This window comes from Aulonocara sp. 'chitande type north' Nkhata Bay, linkage group LG13, assembly GCF_057382095.1.
Source record: "Aulonocara sp. 'chitande type north' Nkhata Bay isolate Kocher_YH1m ecotype deep benthic linkage group LG13, A_spYH_male_GT1.1, whole genome shotgun sequence".
Lineage (NCBI taxonomy): Eukaryota > Metazoa > Chordata > Actinopteri > Cichliformes > Cichlidae > Aulonocara > Aulonocara sp. 'chitande type north' Nkhata Bay.
In genome coordinates, this window is record NC_141356.1 from 4,306,827 (window position 1) to 4,328,957 (window position 22,131).

General features: G+C 39.2%; 1 protein-coding gene across 4 annotated transcripts in view; it reads right to left on the reverse strand.

Annotated features, from left to right (window-relative positions):
* The window catches only part of LOC147315478 (stromal membrane-associated protein 1-like), a 161,918-nt gene that overhangs the window by 30,053 nt on the left and 109,734 nt on the right, over nt 1-22,131 (reverse strand). For all 4 annotated transcript variants that reach the window (XM_086258319.1, XM_086258321.1, XM_086258320.1 and 1 more), the window contains one exon: nt 14,801-14,922. In XM_086258319.1, the coding sequence (XP_086114445.1) occupies nt 14,801-14,922 (122 nt within the window). The remainder of the gene's footprint in view (nt 1-14,800; nt 14,923-22,131) is intronic.

The following is a 22,131-nucleotide window of genomic DNA, read 5'->3' on the forward strand; positions in this document are numbered from 1 at the left end:
AAGAATTACATTCACTTTATGTTCACAGCACATGTTAGCACACTGAAATTACTGACTGTGAGAAAAGTTTGTTTTGTTCCATTTTTTTCTTTTCTCATTTATTCTGTTATTACTTTTACTCTTTTATACTTTTCAAGGAGAACCATTTTTTAAGACGTTGTGCAAGAAGCTTCACGTCTGTTGTACTGTGACAAATAAAGTAACCTTGAACTGTGAACAAAGGAAAGAGTGAAACACAATATAAATAATATCAAATGGAGTGGGAATCTTTGGACGTGTGTTACAGTGAGTCAGTGCCTTTAGTAAAACTTCAACAGTAACTCAAAGGTCAAACAGAGAAAAACAAAAACTGTCATTACTGTACTAAGGCAGACCATTAGTTTCAGCTATTAACATCAAAATGAGCTGCGCCTTGAGCTATAAAAGCAGCAAATACACATCAACTTTAACTGCCATTTCAAACATTACCAGCTGGTCTTCTATTGGTTATAATAGGAATATAATTACTTTTCAGGCCTTTGCATATTATGAGGAAATTTTATTGGGAAAAATATTCAATAGCCTCAGTGTTATTCACTGTTCTGTTGATTTGCCTAAATATTTGCAGATACATAGAGTGGTGCTGGCGGAAGGTTGACACATCCAGCTTAAGCAATTTTATTTTTCCTTCTTGAATTTGCTTGTTTCACTCACAGATGACCTACTTTCTTCCATCCGTCCATCTTTCTGCTACATTAAAGTCACGGTTGGGCCGGAACCAATCAAAGCTGTCAAAGGACAAGAGAAGGGGAACAGCCCGGACAATTCACCAGTCTATCTCAGGACTAACCGAGAGACACACTCCAAAAGCAGACTCAATTATTGCCCACATACTGTGAGGTAACGGCATTTTTCTTTAAATGTTGCAGACAACATCAGTGAACATGTCTGAGACAAACAGAACATTTCTTGGTAGAAAAAAACCCCAAGTTTTAATTAAATCTGAAGAGAGAACAATGAAAAACATGTTAATATATAAAAGATCCATCTTCTGAACAGAAAACTGTTACAACAACAAAACACAACTGTTGAAATAATAGTCAAAAAAGAGAGTCTAGTGCCGTAGGCAGAGGGCCATGGGACAGCAGCCTGTTGGTTTAAACAGCCAGTATCCAACACTCAAAGCCCTTGAAAGATATCGCAGCTGATTTAATCTGCCAAACAGCATTAAAAAGTACAACAGTAATACAGCTAAAGTCAATGCTACAGTATAAAAAGCAACCTTATTGAAATCAGGACATTTTTGAGACAAAATGAGTGACGTGATGTATGTGGGTGTATGTGCCAGCTAAACCCAGAGATGCCAAAGTATACCAAGCGAGACCGATTAAGTGTCATATAAATCTAATATTAACACTAATGATAAAACAAAAACATCAACATTAATAGTAGTACTTCCAGTAAGTAAGAATTTACTTCTATAGTGCTTTTCAAGATAAGACAGCAGTTACAATGTGCTTTAGAGGCATAAATAATAATAATAATTATTATTATTATTTTTGCAGGTTTAAGTAGTTTCTTAAAGGATGAAACAGAGTCCAGAGTCAAGGGAGCAAAGAGCCCTGAAGTTTGGACTGCACAATTCCCCTTGTTATCAGATGGTTACACGGGATAACAAGAACACCTTTATCTATCGACCTAAGGATCCGACTTGGTGAATAGGGGTGGAGTAGATTAACAAAATAAGTGGGGGCTTCACCTCATAGGGAATAAAGGTAAAAACCAAGGTTTTAAACTGACTCTAAATCTGACCTGGGAAGCCAGTGCAGACGATTAGTAGATGCCCCGCTCGACCTCCTGAGCTACAGCTGCCCCTATTATGAATGAGACTTAAAAGCCTTAAAGCAACATTCTGGACAAATAGAGGAGATTAACAGACATTTTAGACAGACAAGAAAATAGACTATTACAAAAATCCAAGCAGAATGAGATAAAAGGCAAGACTGAGCACCTGCAGTTCATGTTTTGAGACAACAATCCTGAGTTTAGCAATTCTTAAATGGAAAAAGGAAGAGACTTGATTTGGGCGTTAAAAGTACAAAAAAAAAATAAATCCAAATTGAACCAAAGATTCTATACATTAGCTTTCACAGTAAATGTGAAAGACCCCAGACATTGTCTAATTTAGGGAATAATGGTGTGTGACATGATAAGTAGAGATTTTGTGTTGTCTGTGTTAAGCTGGAAAAGGTTATTTGCAATCCAACCATCGACTGCATTAAATCAATCAATTCATTGTTAATAATTTATCCAATTTGTAAGGTTTAAATGAGAGGTACAGTTAAATGTTGTCAGTGCACAAATGATAAGAAATGGTTTTAAAACTACTAATGAAATGAAAATAACAAGAAACTTCAACCAGATCCTGGAACGCAACACGATGCAGCCACATCTGACCAAAGATTGACCACTGAGACCAAAAGTGTTCTATCAGCAAGCAATGAAGTGAACCACTCCAAGAGATGGACCTACCCACTATGTGGTGTTAAGATTTATTGATCCACAATGCTTGATAATTAGATCATTAATACTTATACATCGACAATTTTTAAAACTAAATTATACAGTCTAAAGTCCATACGAGTCAATATGAGTAGCACTCAGTGGCTGTTCAGTTATATATGTATATATGTATGTATGCAGACTGAAAGAAAAACCTACAGATACAACTCAGCGTAGCACTGTATGCACTATTTTAGTGAAAAAGAAAGTAAAAACATGAGATAAAAATGCCAAACATAACTGAGTCCTGTTTACTTTCAATATGTTGCATCAAGGTAACAAAATATACAGTAAGCAGTATAGTGATGTACCGGGAAGAAAAGGAGCGTAAACCACAGCAGGAAAGACACCTTTGAAGGATGAAGAGGAAGGATAAATAGAAACAGTGCTGTGTGTGCAGATTCAAGGCAAATATATTCTTGTGAGTGAATGAATCGTGAGCACCTGCGGAAAGAGAAGAAAATGGAAGTACAGGGGTGATGGGAGACATACGGAGGGGATAATAGAGCATAAAATCAGTTGGGGGAAAAAGGTCTAAGGTGTAGGCAAACAGAGGGCAAACTGTGGTTGGTGCGGAAACGGGAAAACAGTGTAGAGAAGAAACTAAAATACGACTGCATCACTTGTATAACACTTATTGACTTATATCTTATGTAAATCTCACACACTGAGTCAATGACTGTTTCAGTTACAGATAAATACGACAGCTACAGTGTGTCAAATAACTGACTCATGTAGCTTTCACTGCTCTGTTAATGGCTTTCATTAATTGCATTTGTACAGAAAATAAATTTTTAAATTTACAGAGTAGCATTACACAGTGCCACCAGTCTCCAGGAATGTCACTGGGACATTGTTTTCTGGAATAATGAATATGTTGTTCATGTCTTCTCTATTAACTGTTTAATTAGAGATGCTATTCAAGAAAAAAAAACTGAGACTATTAAGGAAACTAGAAAACCATCAATCCTGTTGGTCCTGGCTGATGAACAAAGGCAGACATCTTTTAACTTTGTCTGACTGTCAGCTTTAAATTAACAGTTGCAATCAGATGTGGGGTTGGGTGTAGCTGTATGGATAACCTGCACAGCTACTCGAGGCTTTTGAGGAAATAATCAGCTCAACTAATTTGGGTCAACTGGCCCTGGGAGGGGCCTTGAGGCTTCCTAATACATCAGATATGTTGGGGCAGAGTGAGAGCACAAGGTTCAAGATGAAGTCTGCCATCCTGGTTGGGTAGAGAGATAACATGGAGGTCACCCTGTTTGCATGTTCCCTTATAAATGAGAGAAAGTCTGAAAAGGATAAAGCAGCACTGACTTTGCCAATGTCATCCTAAAGAACATCAAAGTAATTTTCTCCAAATACCAACGCAAAGCAACGTTATTAACACCACACTAAACTACATGTAACATATAAAACATCCAGTTTTTCACAATACATGTGTATGCCTTGAAAAAATAGTCAATATTCAAAAGTAATTTCAAAGCCATTTCTTGGCCGTGGAGTAAATGCCTGATTAACAGGCAGAAAGCTAACATCATTCGCTTACATTAGACTGTTTATCACTGTTGCTCTTACATGTTTGATTCTGTAAAAGACTAAATAAAGACACATCCCTCCAAACTACACAAGCACCAACTACAAATCCACCACCTGCCTTCTTAGTTTTGCTACGACTGGGAAGTAAAGACACAGATGGCATCTAACCATTAAACTCCAGCAATCTTGACTGCGTTTGTGTCTTCTGTGTATGCTATTTTATGCATACACAGAAGACACGACGAATCCATGCAGAGCAGAATTCGGCGAATACTCAGTGAGCATATCCAAAATGCAGTTTTAGATAGATAAAATTGAATTGTTATTATTTAAGCAAGACTTATCAATAATTAAATTTTTCTTATCATAATTACTTATCATAATTACATTACTTGACAGAAATAAATTTTTATTTCCAAAGCAATGTGTGAACAGATATCTACAGTGTACGTTTGAAGTAGCAAGGATGAAATTGAATTTTAGATAATTGATTTTTATAATAGTGGCTGTAAAGTTGTCAATTATTATTAATTCAAACTCCAACTAGTCAAAACCAAATAACAGACATAAGGATATGAGGAAGAAGGTTGTAAAGACTTCAGGAAGAAGTTGAGACAAGCTTCAGGTCGTAGGGAAGAGTTGCTAGTTGTCTGGGAAAGTACAACTAAAACGAGGGAGAATACAGGGAAGGTATGTTGTGTATCCTCTGGACAGAGGAAAGAAGACAAGGACACTAAATGGAGGAATGAGGAAGTACAGAGAAAAAATTTAAGGAAAATGAAAAAGTGCAATTGTCCTGAAGAAGAAGAAATTAGACAGGAGTACCAGGATGCTAGGAGATGTCTAGGAGAGACAGCAGTGGACCTTTTAACCAGATTGTTAATACAACCCTGGAGAGCGAGAGGACACCTGAGGAATTGAGAAGAAGTGTACTGGTAGTAGAGCTGGGCGATAGAACGATAACGATATGTATCGCGATATAACTTTTACTTGATAGAGAAATTAAGCTATCGCGATAGACCTCGCCGCTCTTGTCCTCTTTAAAAAAAAAAAAAAAAAAAAAAAAAAAAAGGTCAGCCAATCCAAATTAAGTAGCGCAGAGCCGAACCAATCACAGCCGCAGCGTCACGTCACGTGACTTGTTACGTACAGCACAAGTGCCAAGCCGCACGTGTGTTTGTTTGGGAAGCAGCCAGCGGGTAATAGAGCCAGCACATAATGGAGGAAATGAGTGTGCCGACTAGAAAAATCAACCGAGCGTGACCGAAGAGAAAACAGATGATGGTTCCAATGCCGGAGAGATTGTCGAACGGAAGAGCCAAAGAAGTTCCGTAGTGTGAAGGTATTTCGGCTATTTCAAGTCTGACAAAAAACAGAGTAGCATGCACTGTAAATTGTGCCGAAAGCAAGTCTGGAAATACAATAAACTGGTGCATGCGTCACACTGTGCGCCACGTTATTGTTTCGGTGAAATGGATTTCTACAATACTGTTACTGTTAATTCTACTCTCTGCAGTGTTTAAATGCTTACATACACACACAGTTACTGTCCCTCCACACATACGACTCGGTTCTGCTTCTATTAGTGATGGGTCGTTCGCGAACGAAATGGCTCTTAGAGCCGGCTCTTTGACGTGAACGACGCGAGCCGGCTCCTTATCGCGAGCCGTCACGTGTGTTTTGTTTTGTTTTTTTTCTCTCACCCTCTCGCTCGCACTTTTTTTCTGCTTCACTCAGCATGCGAGCCTTGTGCTTTACGCTGGGCAGAGGGGGGAGGGGCAGTAGTTACACTCAGTAGCACAGGAACAGATCCAGAGGGGGAGAGAGAGAAAGAGAGCCAGGGACAACAACGTCACATTAGAAAGGTATAGTAATCATCCACAACTATTTTCAGTTGCAGATGATAAAGGATTCAGAAAGTTTATTCATGCAGGTCCATTTGACAGAGAATGTGCATGTTTCTTTTTGTTTTCATATTTTAATTTATATTTAATTGTGTTGTGGTTTGCAGTGTTTTGTGTTGTTTCACTTTAAATTTGTAAAAGGAAAAAGCTGAAAATTTAAATAGTTAAAAGTTGAAATGTGAATAGTTGATTTTTGTATTATATGATTTATTTATTACATTTTATGTGGAGTGAATAAATAAAAGTATATTTACGGTGGCCCCTAGAGATAAAGCACATACAAACTTCAAATCACGTATGAACTCGGAAGCATGTACAAACTCCAAAACACGTAAAAACTCTAAAACACGTAAAAACACGTACAAACTCCAAAACACGTAAAAACTCCAAAACATGTCAAAACACGTAAAAACACATACAAACTCCAAAACACGTAAAAACTCAGAAGCACATAAAAACTCAAAACACGTACAAAAGACAACAGAAGTGCTCCAGGATGCTGGGGGCAGTGTTGAACTTTTGTTACCAGGTGGCTACACAAGCCAGCAAGTACCAATGACTGGATTTGTTGTGTGGTAGTAACAGGTAAATGAACATTTTTTTTTAAATTATTTGAATATATATGAGTGCCTGTGTATAAATACACAAACAATACACACATGCTTTCAATTGTGTAATTTAAGTGATCTAGTAGCTCTGCTTTGGAAGTTCAGTTCATGCTAGAAATGTGTCTTGGAGTTTGTACGTGTTTTGTCTCTAGGGACCACCGCATATATTTATATATAAACATATATAAATAAAACCACTTTTTTTACGTTAGTAATTCCTTTTGTGCATAATTTTATAATACTGTTAATAATAAATTAATTAAAGCAACAAAACAACCTGAAGAGCCGGTTCGGAGCCGAAAGAGCCGGCTCTTTTTAGTGAGCCGAACCGAAAGAGCCGGTTCTCTAAAAAGAGCCGGAAATCCCATCACTAGCTTCTATGCCCCAGCTTTGTTTACTTTTTCCCACCGAGGCTTCTAGACTTCTGATTGGCCAACATTTCTGCACGGTTAGGAATCTAGCGCCACCTGCTGCTTTGGCATGTTCATAGCAGCGTTTTCCTTCATTTCTGCCTTTACGTGTGGACGGGATTATTTTTTAAAACGAAAACGGAAAATCTCCGTTTTCAAAAATACCCGTGTACGTGTGGACGTAGCCTCAGTCTCTGACTGGAAGCGCTAATTCGTCATTTGGCTTTTGTCAGACTAAAGTAACTGTTAAAACTGTTTGAAAAGCTCAGCTATACAACAAGGAGAGATTGAGAATTTCCTTTTAGTTCTCAGTTTATTTGATATTGACAAAAGTTAGTCAGTTTTGTCTGATCTTCTGTAAAACAAACTAAGATTTATTTTTAGAATTAATATTTTGTTTCTAAGTGGAATTGACAATTTAGTCTGTTTCGTTTGTTCTATTTTGAAACTTAAACGCTTTAGCGGCTGCCTTTTGTGTAGTTTGCAATATTTGCCTTTATTTATCTGAAAAAGTCTCATGTTCCTTAAGTACATCTACCCTGTTGAACTTATTATGGGGAATAAATATTTAAATAAAAACAAGCTGCTGATTATTTCACATTTTACTTGTGAGCAACGGCACATTTAAATCTTACAAATATAGTTATTTGGCTTATATCGTGATATATATCGTTATCGCCTGAAATGAAAAAAACATATCGTGATATGAAAAAATCTCATATCGCCCAGCTCTAACTGGTAGTGATGAAGGGTGATGTGCAGAGAGGTAAAGTTGATATGGGAGAAAGAGTGTGGCGCAGTGAGATATGTACCTGCCTTGAGTACCAGAAGGGCCAGGTTCGTAAAGTTGATATGGGAGAGAGGTTGACGCTAGGTTAAGAAGAGAGGTGACGATCAGTGAGCAGCAGTATGGCTTCATGCTGAGAAAGAGCACTACAGATGTGATGTTTGCTGAGAGAGTGTTGATGGAGGAGTGCAGAGAAGGTCTGGCGTGTCTCTATAGACACATTCGAGAGAAAGCAACGAGAGGAACTGTGGTACTGCATGAGGAAGTCAGGAGCAGCAGAAAAGTATGTGACGTGTATGATGAGAGTGAGATAGTGGTGAAATGTGTGGTAGGAGTGACAGATGGGTTTAAGGTGGGGTGGGGTTGCATCAGAGACTGGCTCTGAGCCCCTTCATGTTTGCAGTAATAACAGACAGGCTGACAGACGAGGTTAGGCAGAAGTCTCCATGGATTATGATGTTTGCGCGGCCGACTTTGTGCTACCTTTCTCTCACCTATCGTCACTTTAAGTTACCGAATATCATTCTGTTCTCTGATCTGATTGGATAGTTAGTTACAGCTGTTGTCAGAGCAGATAATGTCCTAGAGGGGTTAATGATAAAAACGAAACTGTTGATATCTGCAGCTGTTACTGGGCAGCATTCGATGTCTTCTAAACACAATCGTGAAAAAAACTATGTGAAAAAAAATAATAAAGAAAATATTTTGCAATATCTGCCAACTCAAGCACTTTCCAGAGTCTAGATATTTTCTGCATCAGGAATAGAAAGCAGAGACAGATTCAGGCTCAGCAACGACAAAATGGGAACCAAGGAAGAAACGCCTGCTCCTCTGTTTAAAGAAGCAAGGCAAACAAAAGTAAACACAACATGTGGTGACTGTTTGACAGCCGGGTTAAGGCAGGAATTCATTTCTTCCTAAAACACATTACTGCTAATATCATTATTTTTGTGAGCCCCCTACATATATGGACAGATTATACTTTATATAAACTAGATATTAATCTATAAACTACTGTTATAGCTTTGGCAATATTGTTTATGGAAACTGTGATGCCTATAAAGTATAAAGGCCCACTGAGCTGAAGCTGTTCTCCCAAGTGAGAAACACTGCCAGAAATTGCCTCTAACAAATTTGCAGAAGCTTGATTCCAAACTGGGAAATGCAAAAGAAACATGCAAAAGAAAAGAATAAGACAGGACTTCTTTGGGGCTTTTTTTCTAAACAGACATTTCACCTCTTATCATCTTGAAAAAAACCTTAAAGAAGTCGATTAGCCTTCTATTCAGGCTCCTGAGACTACCACCACCTGGATGCCTGAGGACCTACACAAACACTAATGCTATGTTTACTTTACATCAGCTCATTAATGGTCTTCATGTCCTCTCTGACACCTTTCTTCCCGTTTGACCTGAAGGAGAGCAGCATCCACTGCTTTACATGCAACCACACCAGAGCTTCACTGACCGAGCAAAAAAACCCCAAAAAACCAAACTGTGATTCATGAATATATGGAAATAAGCCAACGTGTGAGGCAGAAGCACCAGTGCAGTAGATGGAGTCACAGAGGAGGTGAGCATGGAGGGGAGATTATAGGGCAAGTGGGAGGCTGGTAGTGGCAAAGGGAGAGCTTGCAGTTACAGAAGCCCATAATTGTTCTTCATGCCTGGGTTTCCTGTGAGCCACTGCCTGGTCTTGCCCCAGGAGGCACGGCGGTGTGCGTGTGTGAGAGAGTGAGGTGTACAATTTGAATCCTAAGAACAGGTCAGAGAGTGTTCTCCCTGACCGTGATTGACTATGATGGTTCAATGTATGTGGGTGTTCCAAGGTCACAGTTCATGACATACCTGTGTGTTTACCGTATATTTGACATGTAGCACTGTGCTGCTGCAAGTATGCAGACACTGTCCATTTATATAAATAGACATTATGTGGTTCTGCCTGACAGTGTGAGTTCTCATTTCCATGTGAATCAAAGGTCAAAGGTCACACTTGAAAGACGCCTACCGCATTTTAAACTGAACAGTTCCTTGAAAATGTTTAATTCAACACAACTTCCCCATCCTCATGAGAGCAGTCGCTGACAAAGTAGCAGAGGAAAGGAGGAAAAATGAAGTCAAGCATCAACCTCTTTTCCAATTTTCTTTTGTTCTCATTCTGATGAACATCCTGTTTGTTTACCCAGAAAATGAAAATCCCAATATGGCTGCAGACACCCACTGGACAACAGCTTCATCTCTGCTCTTCATCCTTCATTTACTTTATTTTTTTGCTCTCTCCTCGTCCTTAATCATCTTCCCAAGTTTCAATTATTTTGCAGAAATATGTAAAAATGCTCTTAATGATTTGAGAAAAACAGCACATAAATATTTCATTTCAACATCTCTAACTAATATTGTCATCGTGATTGAAAAGGTAATTATTTTCTTTAAACCCCGGTGAGTATTCATGGAGCACATTTCAGGCTTTTCCCAGGCTCACATCTTTGGGGTTGACTGTGCATGGTGGCACACATGATTTCTTGGTAACGAAAATGTAATGAGACTATTAACTTATTTGAGTTATTATAATTCTGTTTTGTTTTTTTATTAGTTTTTATTTTTATTTTGTTTGAACTTTTTGTTTTTAATTCAGTTTAGTTTCAGTTAGTTTGTGCAGGTTTGTTTTATAACCCTAACCCAACATCACCATCCTCCTCAGTTTGTGATAACAAATTTGACCTAATTAATACAAACTAAAAGAAAACAGCATTTCTTCTATAATTGAATTTAATTTTTGGTTGTTTTCCAAGTTCACAAAATCTTTTCGGCTAGGTAAATTTTTTTAAAGGTCTAGTTTTGATTGTTTTATTACCCAAAATGTTTTTTCATATCTAGTTTTAGTTATTCGTTTGGTTAACTAAATTAAATGTATGTTTACTACAACCTATTTTGAAAAACAGCAAACAACCAAATAGAGTTAAAAGAATTCAGAAGGGGAGATTTTTTTCGGAGGCTCTATGAATCTTTCCATTCAGTGATGCCTCTCTTTCTGCAATAGGTGATACTTTGATGTTTGAGCCAAAGCCTGCAAGGTACAAAGGTGCTGAGGATGCAAAACAAGCGTGCACCACAGAGTTGACAATTGATCTGAGGTGTTTGTGCAGACATGCTGTGTTTGGTGGGGCTCTGCATTATGACCAAACAACTCCGTTCTGATCTCGCCTGTCTAAAAGAAATTGCTCTAGAAAGCTTGTGGTTTGTTCAGATGCAACTCAGCAGACCTAAGCTGTGCTGTCGTGTTCATTTTAGAGTGAGGAGGCTCTCTCCTGGCAACCCTTCCCAACAAACCATATTCATTAAGTCTTTTTCTAATTTTACTGTCATAGACTTTAACATTTAACATGCTAACCGAGCCATGGAGAGTCAGAGGTGTCGCTCTTGGGTTTTTTGCAATTTGAGCATAACAGGATTTGACTTTGAGGTGAATTTGCTGGGATGTCCAGTCCTGGGAAGTTTGGCACATCCAGGTGCATTAACATGATGCCACAAACCATCAAACTGTCACAACTCTTCTTTTATAGATGTTTTCACACTTACAAATAATCAAGACTATTTGATAAGTAACACATGGCTTCTACTTCAGGGCTCGCAAAATCGCTAGCCTGACGTCCCGGGCTAGCGATTCTTCCAGTCGGGCTACCAAAATCTAACTCAGCCCTGCTGTCATAGGAAGGAAAATATATGTCAATGCTTTGCATTCTTTCGCAAATGTAGCTGGGTAATTATGCCACCGGCATCGATGAGCCACTGTCAATATGTGACATATTGAGATCGCGTTTGAATTTGCGCTTGTTTTTTGCTTTCACTTTGCGATCGTGCGAACTGTGTATAGGGAGTGGCAGAGGGTGACAGATTAATTGCGCACCAATTCCTCTGGCATCGTCTTATCACTCAGTAGCTTACTATTCAAACGTGACAAGTGAAATCTCTGGCAACAAGCTTAAACATGTGATAGAGGTTGATTGCGCAGAGAATCGCTGACCGTTATGTGTGCATGTGTAAAGACAGATGAATTTATGCAGGTATTTTAGTTCTGCAGAGCGAAATAATAAAGGTCAGGGTGAAGAAGGGACAGCCAAAGAAAAGCTTACCACAAAACGCAAAAGTTAGGACAAATCAGACTATGAGGCAAAAAGAAAGCGCAGCTTTTTTTGGTTTCATGGACAAACGAATTTCTGTGGCTGGAATATGACGAGCTGTGTTGTGAGTTTCCCTCGATGTCTGAGTCGACAAGCGCCTTTGTTACTGGGAATATTATACTTTAATGTATAATACAGAGGTGTGGACTCGAGTCACATGACTTGGACTCGAGTCAGACTCGAGTCATTAATTTTATGACTTTAGACTTGACTTGAAAAAATGTTCTAAGACTTGTGACTTGACTTGGACTTTTACACCAATGACTTGGGACTTGAATTGGACTTGAACCGGTTTACTTGAAAAGACTTGATATTTTACCCCAAATATAAAATTTAACATGCATATTATATAGAGATTGAAAATGTGACGTCATTCACGGGTAGAACCGCAAAGGATTCTGGGAACTCGTGGCAAGCGGTACTAGCTCACGCAGGCTTTCAATTAAAATCAGTTATACAGCGATAAAAAGAAACACAAAAATGTCAAGAAGCCGTTGTATTATTAACTGCAATAGCCGGTCGCATGACAGCCACGGGAAGCCGACGGGTAAAGAGATCGGTTGTTATCGGATTACATCGTTGAAGAGAAATTGTTCGAGCCATGTTTCCGAAGTAACAAAGGCGACTGGATTTCAGCCATTCAAAGATCAAATATAACGTCCCAGAACACTCCAGCTCACAGGTTAGTCTGCTCCAAGCATTTACACGAAGGTCAGTGTTTTTTAGTAGTTAATGCGTCATTTTTCTTAACATAATTGGTGATATAGGTTACAAGCAAGTCTGGCGCTGAACAGAAATTGTCGCGCTATGCTCCTTTGTTTATTGTGCATAAATAGTGAATTGTCCTGACACAATATTGCGTTTCGCTTCTGTTATTATGGTACATTGACAAAAACATATACTTTTATTCACAGGATAAAACAGGTTTTTTGTATCACTAATTGCCCAGTACGATTACAGCATACAGTATTATTGTCACTGCTACATTTCTGTGATGCTACCAGAAATTATTTCCACTACTAATTAATTACCGTTGAGCTCAAAGGTCCTATTAATAAACGGTTAACGAATGTGTATTTATGATGACAATTTGTGAGACTGGTAAACTTATGATACGTACGATGGTCTTTCGTTCTACACGGTGCATTTCAAGGTCCTGCACCCATCCGTCGGTAAACTGTACCTGGGCTTGTTGCAGTGACCTGAAGTTACTAAACTTCATGAGTGTGTGCACTCACTCCAAGAACCGTATGATTATAAATGTGCATATAAATATGCTACGATGAGATAGCTGACTTCATCTAACTAGCAAATGTTGTCCAGGCTACGTTGGTGATGCAGTTTTTTTTAATGTGTATGATATTTTTGTCATGTGATTTTAAAGCCAGTCCTACAACCGCATCCAAGAATAACATGCAGCTTATCTCAGAACTGTCGGTGAAAATTATTCTTGGAGCTAGGTTTAATTGAGCTGCATTTTAAAGAGGTGCAATTTCACAATTTGTGTATATTTTCTACGTTCACTATTTTGTCATGTGTTGAGAAAAACACAGATTTAAAAATTACATGGTCTAATATTTACATTTAGCATATAACTGCAACATTATTTTTTTTGGGTTTTTTTAAAGACTCAAAAGGACTTGAAATTCAAAATTTCAGACTTGTGACTTGACTCGGACTTTTACACCAGTGACTTGAGACTCGACTCTGACTTGCCTGACATTACTTGAGACTTGACTTGAGACTTGATGATAAAGACTTGAGACTTACTTGAGACTTGCAAAACAATGACTTGGTCCCACCTCTGGTATAATATTGTAAAGGAAACAAAACATCAATCAAAAAATTGTTCTCTTTTTTTACTCAGGCTACTTAAATTTATTCTGGGCTACCAAAAACTGAAGAGTGCCTGCCCGAAGGGCTACCAGGGATATTGAGAACCCTGTACTTACCTTCTTAATTCCTACGGACACACCAAAAGTGTACTTTTTCACTAGTTTTTCACATTGCTGTAAAAACTCTTTTTCACAACTGTAATGCTCATTTTTTGCTAAATGTATTATTTATAATAGCTGAATGTGAAGTCAACTTTCCAAACACTCATAACAATTACATGTGTTTACCAAACATTAAAAGGCTAGAGTGATGAACACAACAGCTCACATGAACAGTTCAGACTGTGTAGCTCACATAAACATGTAGCACCTGGTGACAGATCCAGGCTATGAAACTGACGTTTTCAACCTCAAACAGTATTTGTTAGTATTCTGAATTATGACAGATATCATTAAAATCTGAAAAATGGTCTTTTAAAATGCCAGTTTTTGAGAGACCGGACTAAATCTAAGTACTTTCAATCTTTATTATTCCCTATCAGGCATATCTTTGACCAATATGGTTGTGGTCAGTCACAGATTCAAACAACAGGTAAAAAGTAGTGTTATACATTTTTGTGTCATTCTACATTTGAATTATTTAGTGTCTTTCATCGCCATTAATTAGATACCATCTTAAAGAAGAAAACAACAAATTCAGTGATGGCGTTCGCTTGCGTTCCATCACTCCCAGCTGTTGTCTTCACTGTAGCAGCTCGCCGTTATTGCTCCCTGTCAGACAAACACACACTCTCCTTTGAAGGACACTGGTCAAATTAATTCAATAAAAGAGAGTCTACGGGGTTTGCTTTGATATGATCCTCAGAGCGTGTGTGTCGCCACGTACAAGGCGGATGGTGTGTTTGCTGTGTGTGTTTTCTCTGCAGACTCTGTGTGTTGCAGCCTGCCTGCAGTGATAAGCAGCTGATGAAAGACAGAGAGAGAGTGCATTACCTGGGCCTGCTGTGTGTTGTTGGATGAGGGGAGTGGGTTGGAGACCATTGGTCCAAAGATATCCAGTTCATCACCAATTGGTGCAGCACCCCCTGAGCCCTTCTCACCCCCCTCTGGAGCATCTAAGAGAGAAACAGGGATAGAAAGACATGTACAGTATCTCCCAAAAATATTTGACAGAAGCAAACAGATCAAGAATAAAAGCAACTCTAGCAACTTCTAAAAACTAATAAAACTTCGGGCTGGATGTCTAAGTGAGGTATATACACAACAATCATGCATATGCTTGTTTTTTTGTTTTAAAAATCCTCACATAAATTGGTATTTATAAAGAAAGAATGTGGAGCAACAATCTACATATGCACAGGCTATTTTTAGAGTATGCTGACATTAAATGAACTGTATTAAATAACAAAATGCCAAAACAAAATGGCATCTTTTTTTTTTTTTTTTTAATGGGGACACCACAAGCACACTTGTCAAGTAAAAATTTCACTAAATAGTTTGATATGTGGCACATAATTAACACAAATACACAAAGATATATATATTTGTCTGTAGTAGGACAGAAAGCTGCATCCAAGGACAGTTTTCGGTCTGAAACGATTGTGTTTTACTGTTTAGTCTCATGTCCTTTAGCATCTTTGCTTTGAATTAACTGCCTTCTGTAAAAGCATCTTTTGGCTAACATGGTTGACATCATTATCCGGCTGAGACATCCACCTTGCTGCTTGAACTAGGAGTTGCTTGCATTCACACTCTGCAGGTTTTGATGCCATCAGTAAATACAAATTCACCTTAACCAGTAATCTCTGGGTCTGAAAATGAAGCTAATAAGACACAGTTAAAAACTGTAACATGATTTTTAACATTAACAACTTGTTAAATTCTCACAACTTCACAGCAGAATGAAGTTGTTTACAGGCTGAAACAAAAACTGGTCTTTTTGCTCATAGTCACATATCCTACTGGCTGTAGGTCAGGTTCTGTTCTCTGCACAAACAAATGGTGCTTGCCTATTGTTCAAGCTCACCCTCCTGTTATGGTTCTTAACCCTGTTGATGGATTAAGAGGTATAGAAGGCTCTTAACTGGTTTCTGCTCCTTTGTGCAAGGAGGAACAGGATACGCACTACCAGAGCTACAAAATGACCTCCAGCAGGCCACTGGTGTGAATGTCTCTAACCAAGCAATCAGAAAGAGACTTCATGAGGGTGGTCTGAGGGCCCGACATCCTCTACCCTGATTGGCATTTGCCATAGAATATCAGAATAAGCAGGTCCACCACTAATGGCTTGTGCTTTTCACGGATGAGAGCAGGTTAACCCTGACCACAAGGGACAGATGTGAAAAGGTCTTCCTGAGCTAGCTCCTTCAGTAGCTAGCTATGTCGCAAAATTATTCTTCTTTTGTCCTGAAAGGGTCTGAAGAAGATGTGGAGAACATTATGCTGTCGGTAACATTGTTCAGCATGATTGCTGTTTGGTGGTCTGGGGTGGCATATCCACGGAGGGATGCAGAGATCTCTCGAGGCTAGGCATCAGCACCCTGACTGGCATTGGGTATTGGGATGAAATCCTCAAACCCAACATGACGCCATGCTTGTGCGGTGCATGCTTGTCCTCCTGGTGCACGACAATGGCCAGCCTAATTTGGCAAGAGTATGTTGACAGTTTCTAGAGGCTGAAGGAATTGATACCACTGACTGTGCCCCACACTTGCCTGATCTCAATCCAAAATAACACCTCAAGGTCATCATGTTTCGGTCCAGCTGCCAGGTTGTACCTCAGTTGCTGAATTACTACAATGAAAGTCTGGCAGAATGGACTAGCCTGATGCCTCAATTGTTTAATCTGATTTTCAGGGTGTCCTTGAAATCAGCCCTCCGTAGGTTGATACTTTTTATTCCCATCAAACGATCCTTATGCTCCTAACAAACGATCCAGTCCATATAGATATCTAGTATGAATTTGTTTTCCATGTGCTCTCTAAGTGTTCCTTTAATTTTTCTGAGCAGTGTAGAAACCTCTCACGCACTCACACACATTTCCAAATCTCCCCACAAAGCTCATTTTAAAATTACCATGCTTATTCATTTGAACATGCTCAAGACAACTTTGATAAACACAATTCTTCAGTAGCTAGCTCTGTTGCAAAAATTCTTTTGCCCTTGGAGCACTACTAGAAAATCAATTTCCTGTAAGTGCAAATATTTTTGACCTTGTGTTTTTATTAATGTTTAGTTAGATTAACAAAAGTATAGAGTACAAATTAATGATCAAAACCAGACTGACAATGTTTATCAGCATTGTGTGTATATGACAATGACTGAATTAGCTGTGACTAGGGCTGCTACGATTAGTCGACTAGTCACGATTACGACTAATTTAATAGTCGACGCGTCGTTTGAAGCTTTGTAAGATCCAAACGACGCAGGAATAAGTAGTAGGATTTAAGAGTGTAATAACGGACTGAAACAGAAGATGGCAGCACTGCATGTACAAGGATGCCAGCTGCCGTTAAATCCCGAAGAAGAAGAAGCAGTGTCCGGTATTGTTGCTGTGTCCAAATTCAGGAACCGCATCCTCCTGTGCCCGCATTTGTAGGTCAATTACGTTACAGCGACATGACGAAGACTGTCCAAATTTGAAGACTCCGACAAATGCAGCCGACAAACGCGCTCTTTATTTCCTCAGATATGAAGGATGGGTCGGGTGTATACTTCGTGGCCCAACCTATCCCAGAATTCATAGCGCAGCCCTGCTTAGTTTCCAACAATGGCGGCAGCTAGTTAGTTTTAATATTACTCTTATTATTCTTTCTGGGTCACAAAATAAACGTTTAACATATTTTCAGGTGAGAAAGTAGCTGTGTAAACTTCAAATATCTACTCAGTTTATCAAGACATCACATATTTTCAAAAGCGCTCCAACAATTTCGGAGACGTCTGTTACCCACTAGCTCGATAGCTAGCCGGGGTTCAAGGCTCACGCAAATCGTCTTTCACTACTTAGGTTAAACATGATATATAAGTCACTTAGATAACTTAAAAATGTTATTGTTTGGCTTTTTTCAGTACTAAAAAAAGCCAAACAATTACATTTTGAAGTTATCTAAGTGACTTATATATATTTAATTAACCTTAGTAGCGAAAGACGGCGGTGGGTTTGAAAACGATTTGCCGGGTGTCCGGTGTTCTCACGGGCTTTAGTGAGCCTTGAACCCCGGCTAGCTATCGAGCTAGTGGGTAACAGACGTCTCCGAAAACGTCGGAGCGCTTTTGAAAATATGTGGTGTCTTGATAAACTCAGCAGATATTTGAGGTTTAGACAGCTACTTTCTCACCTGAAAATATGTTAAACGTTTATTTTGTGACCCAGAAAGAATAATAAGAGTAATATTAAAACTAACTAGCTGCCGCCATTGTTGGAAACTGAGCAGGGCCGCGCTATGAATTCTGGGACAGTTTCTTCTTCTTCGGCGTTTAACGGCAGCTGGCATCCTTGTACATGCAGTGCTGCCATCTTCTGTTTCAGTCCGTTATTACACTCTTAAATCCTGCTACTTATTCCTGCGTCTTTTGGGATCTTACAAAGCTTCAAACGACGCGTCGACTATTAAATTAGTCGTCGACGATTTTGATAGTCGACTAATCGTGGCAGCCCTACTGTCAGCCCACCTGCTCCTGCATGTACTGTAGCAGCATGTGTTCTAATTATTCGGGAGGTCTTGTCTCTGCTTGTCTCCAACTTTGGTGGTATATGATGCAAACCCCCCACCCCCCAAAAAAAACCCCACAACAACAACAAAAAAACCCAGAGCCTAGCAAGCTGCCAGAAGCCAGATGAATGACAGCAGTTTCGGAAAGCCAAGAAGACAATGTAATCACCACTAAATATGAATCGTCCCATTATCGTGACAGGTTGATCCACTGAAAATTCATCACTCACCATTTCTTCAGTCAGAGACTGAAGACTGGTAGCCTAATTGGATTCAAGTCAAACACAACTTTCCAAACATAAAGAACATTGAGTATGACTGTTCTGAACCCTGGTATCAAACATTTGACAAATTCATCAAAAATTCAGGATCTGAAAACAAACTATCACGATGAGCACAGAGTAAACAAACTTTTATTTTTGGTTCCTCCGTTTGTCATAGGTCTGCTGCATTCATACAAAATGCAGGTTTCCCGAATGCATTCACACTTGTTACAGGACAGTTGTCAAAAATAAGCAAGCACAGATCCTCGATTATCCACCTTCAAAGCTGAACTGCCACAGAACTTCAAGCCTTTGGTGCATTTAGATTATATTCTAAGTTTATCTTGGAGTTTTGTGGAAGACAGTATCATTGCAGAAAAAACATCCAGAATGAGCAGTTCCCATGGTGCTGAAGGGAGAAAAAAAAGTACACTATGTACTGCTGTCATTTAACAGACAAGAGGGAGAGGGAGGGAGAGAGAGAGAGAGAGAGCGTGATAAATAGAAAAGAGGGAGTCAACTGGCTGTGTGTGTGTGTGTGTGTGTGTGTGTGTGTGTGTGTGTGTGTGTGTGTATAAGAGAGAGCTCGCAGCGGAGGTCATTTATATAACCACAGTGATGAGACATCTATAATTTAGCCCTTTTAAAGTGTGAACAAGTCTGAGCTCTTTTAACCAGACAGCACAGTACAAGGAAAAGCATTTCCTGCAAGAAGGCCAGAAAGACGTGTTCGACATCCTTTTGAAGCCACTTATTAAACCTCATTTTCAAATTAATGCTTTGTGACGTCCCAATATTTAAGCTAGCGATTTTGCCCTTTATACATTTTACGATCCTTGCGTGTCATTCATGAGCCTGGCTTTGGCTTTCACTGTTAAATCACTTCCAACTTACTTTAAAAAAAGAAAAAAGAAAGATGAATTTGCATAAAGAATAACATCGATCATAATTATGATAACTGCTTTATGGTCTGATGAGAGTGACAGATACAAGTCAGACACTGAGGCAGAAGGGAGAAAAATAAAGATGTGACCCTCCTACCAGTCTGAGCCCACCCCTCCATTACCAAAATTTCATTCAGCCATTGCCATGGAAATGAGCTGCAGGGAGAATAGGGCTCATCATCACTGCCATGTCAGGCACTGCGCCCGCCATCCCTTATTATGGGATGGAGCCGCTTCTTGAGAGCACTCTCAACTTCACCATGGAAACAGACCAATAGTTTAGGCAGGGGGTGTGTTTCATAATCACTCGGGACCCCTTTGCTCTCACTCTCTCTCACACACAGTCTCATTCAGCACGGGAGAGCTGTCACATTAAGGTCAGCACCACATGTGGTAAAATATCTGACTTGATTAAGCTTCGAATTTACTTTTAATGCAATAACCTGATGAGACATATTTATGACAAAACGCTCTGATGGTTTTACCCCATTGGTCAAAAGACCAGATGACTTTACTTCTTTGCAATTGTTAGTTATTCACCAACATCTTAATGCAGCCATGAAGGCAGAGATATGCAAATTCAACCCACTTTCTTCCTCAAAACACAAGTCCCAACTAGGGCATGAAATTAAGTTTTCCCCACTTCCCCTTTAAGTGACTCTGGGAGTCCAGAAAAGAGAGCACGAGCCCGGCTGGTGACCACAGCCATTAGCTGCTGTTACGAAGAGTCATTACAGAGAGCCAAGAGTGGAAAACGGACGTGGTAGGAGCAACTGCAGTTGCAATGTGTTTGTTAGAAGATAAAGGAAGAGTGAGAAACCACCTCCTCCCATGTCTCCACTGATGTCAAAGGCTGAAGAGAAAATATTTATTACCTGCTGATGCTGGTGTTGTGAAGCAACTTCTCCAAAGAATATTTATCAATGTGCAAAGTGAGGATGTGCTGCAGTCAAAGGACTCAGAGTAACCAGTGCACCACTATCTCTGGGTTCCTATTTTCCCCCAGTCACATTTATGTAATGTGCAAAAGTCTTGAGCCACACCTCAATTTTTTTCCATGTCCCATGTCATCCTTGTCCTTTTTAGAAATGCTCTTGAGAAGTAAGCATTCAATAGTCTAAGTTTAAGGTTTTCACCCATTTTCAGTGCAGTGCTTGCACAAGCAATCCATGTGAGCTTAAGCACCTCAGATGGCTCTAAACGTTCATTTTATTTTCTACTGTGCCAAAAGTAGGGGATGTCATTAAATAGACCCACATTTCCAACTACATATTTAACATCTTGGACTGCTACTACTATAATATAAACAAGCCACACCTATGAGCCTAGAGCGCTCCCATCTTACTGACTCCATACAGAGCTGAGAATAGTGAAAAAATAAATAAATTAAAATTGGATTAAATGAAAATGAATTTAATAATTCCACTGTTGTGTGAAAAAAAGAAAAGAAAAAAACCCAAGTTGGTTGGTTTGGGGTTGCATGGCTTACACACCACTGCAATAAATCCTGGTTCCACAAATTTTTACTTTTGTTTTTCGACTGTCAAAAAGATGATCATGCTGCTTTCTTATTGAGCTCATAGCTGATGGCCAGGTGTAACAACTCTGTGACAGGCCCTGGGGGCAGATATTCTTTTGGGCCCTTACTGCCACATTGAACCAGAGCAAACACACACACACACACACACACACACACACACACACACACACACACACACACACACACACACACACACTGTAAGGGTAAAAAACATATTAGCATATTGGAATAATTAGTAATGTTTTAAATAGCACCATGGACAATAACCGCAGTCTGAGGTTGGGGGAATGGACAAATCTATCTAGCATAAGCATATGCTATAACACCATCATGGTATTATATAATATTACTCATACTATCTTATTCAACCAAGCTACCCCAAGCATAAAACAGATTTAGCTTCGCTAAAGTAACATAAAGACACTTGTAATGTTGCAAAGCACCAAACAAATGAGAGAAGCCCATTAACCACAGGTCCTCAGAGACTGACTGGATGGGTGACTGTATAACAACCACACTCATTTATAGAAATTCTCACTCAGCAATTGTTTCAAGAGTACCAGCTTCTACATTTATCACTCACACATATTACAGCATGAATGCAGATTTTCAACATTAAAGTGGCATCAATGTTTCAATCCTTCACAAAAACAAACCCCTCACTCATCAGATCGTCATCTCAAATCCAGTCTTCATCCTGTTATCCTCTCTCCTTTAAGTACTCTTTTGCTTTGCTTGCTAAACATAATGTAAAATGCCTGCACTCTCAAACTCACCAAAAAACTAACTGCTGCACTGTGAGCATCAACAAGTATGCAGGCACTTTGCACACATGACAGGGAGGTCAGGTCAGCAAGGTCAGGAA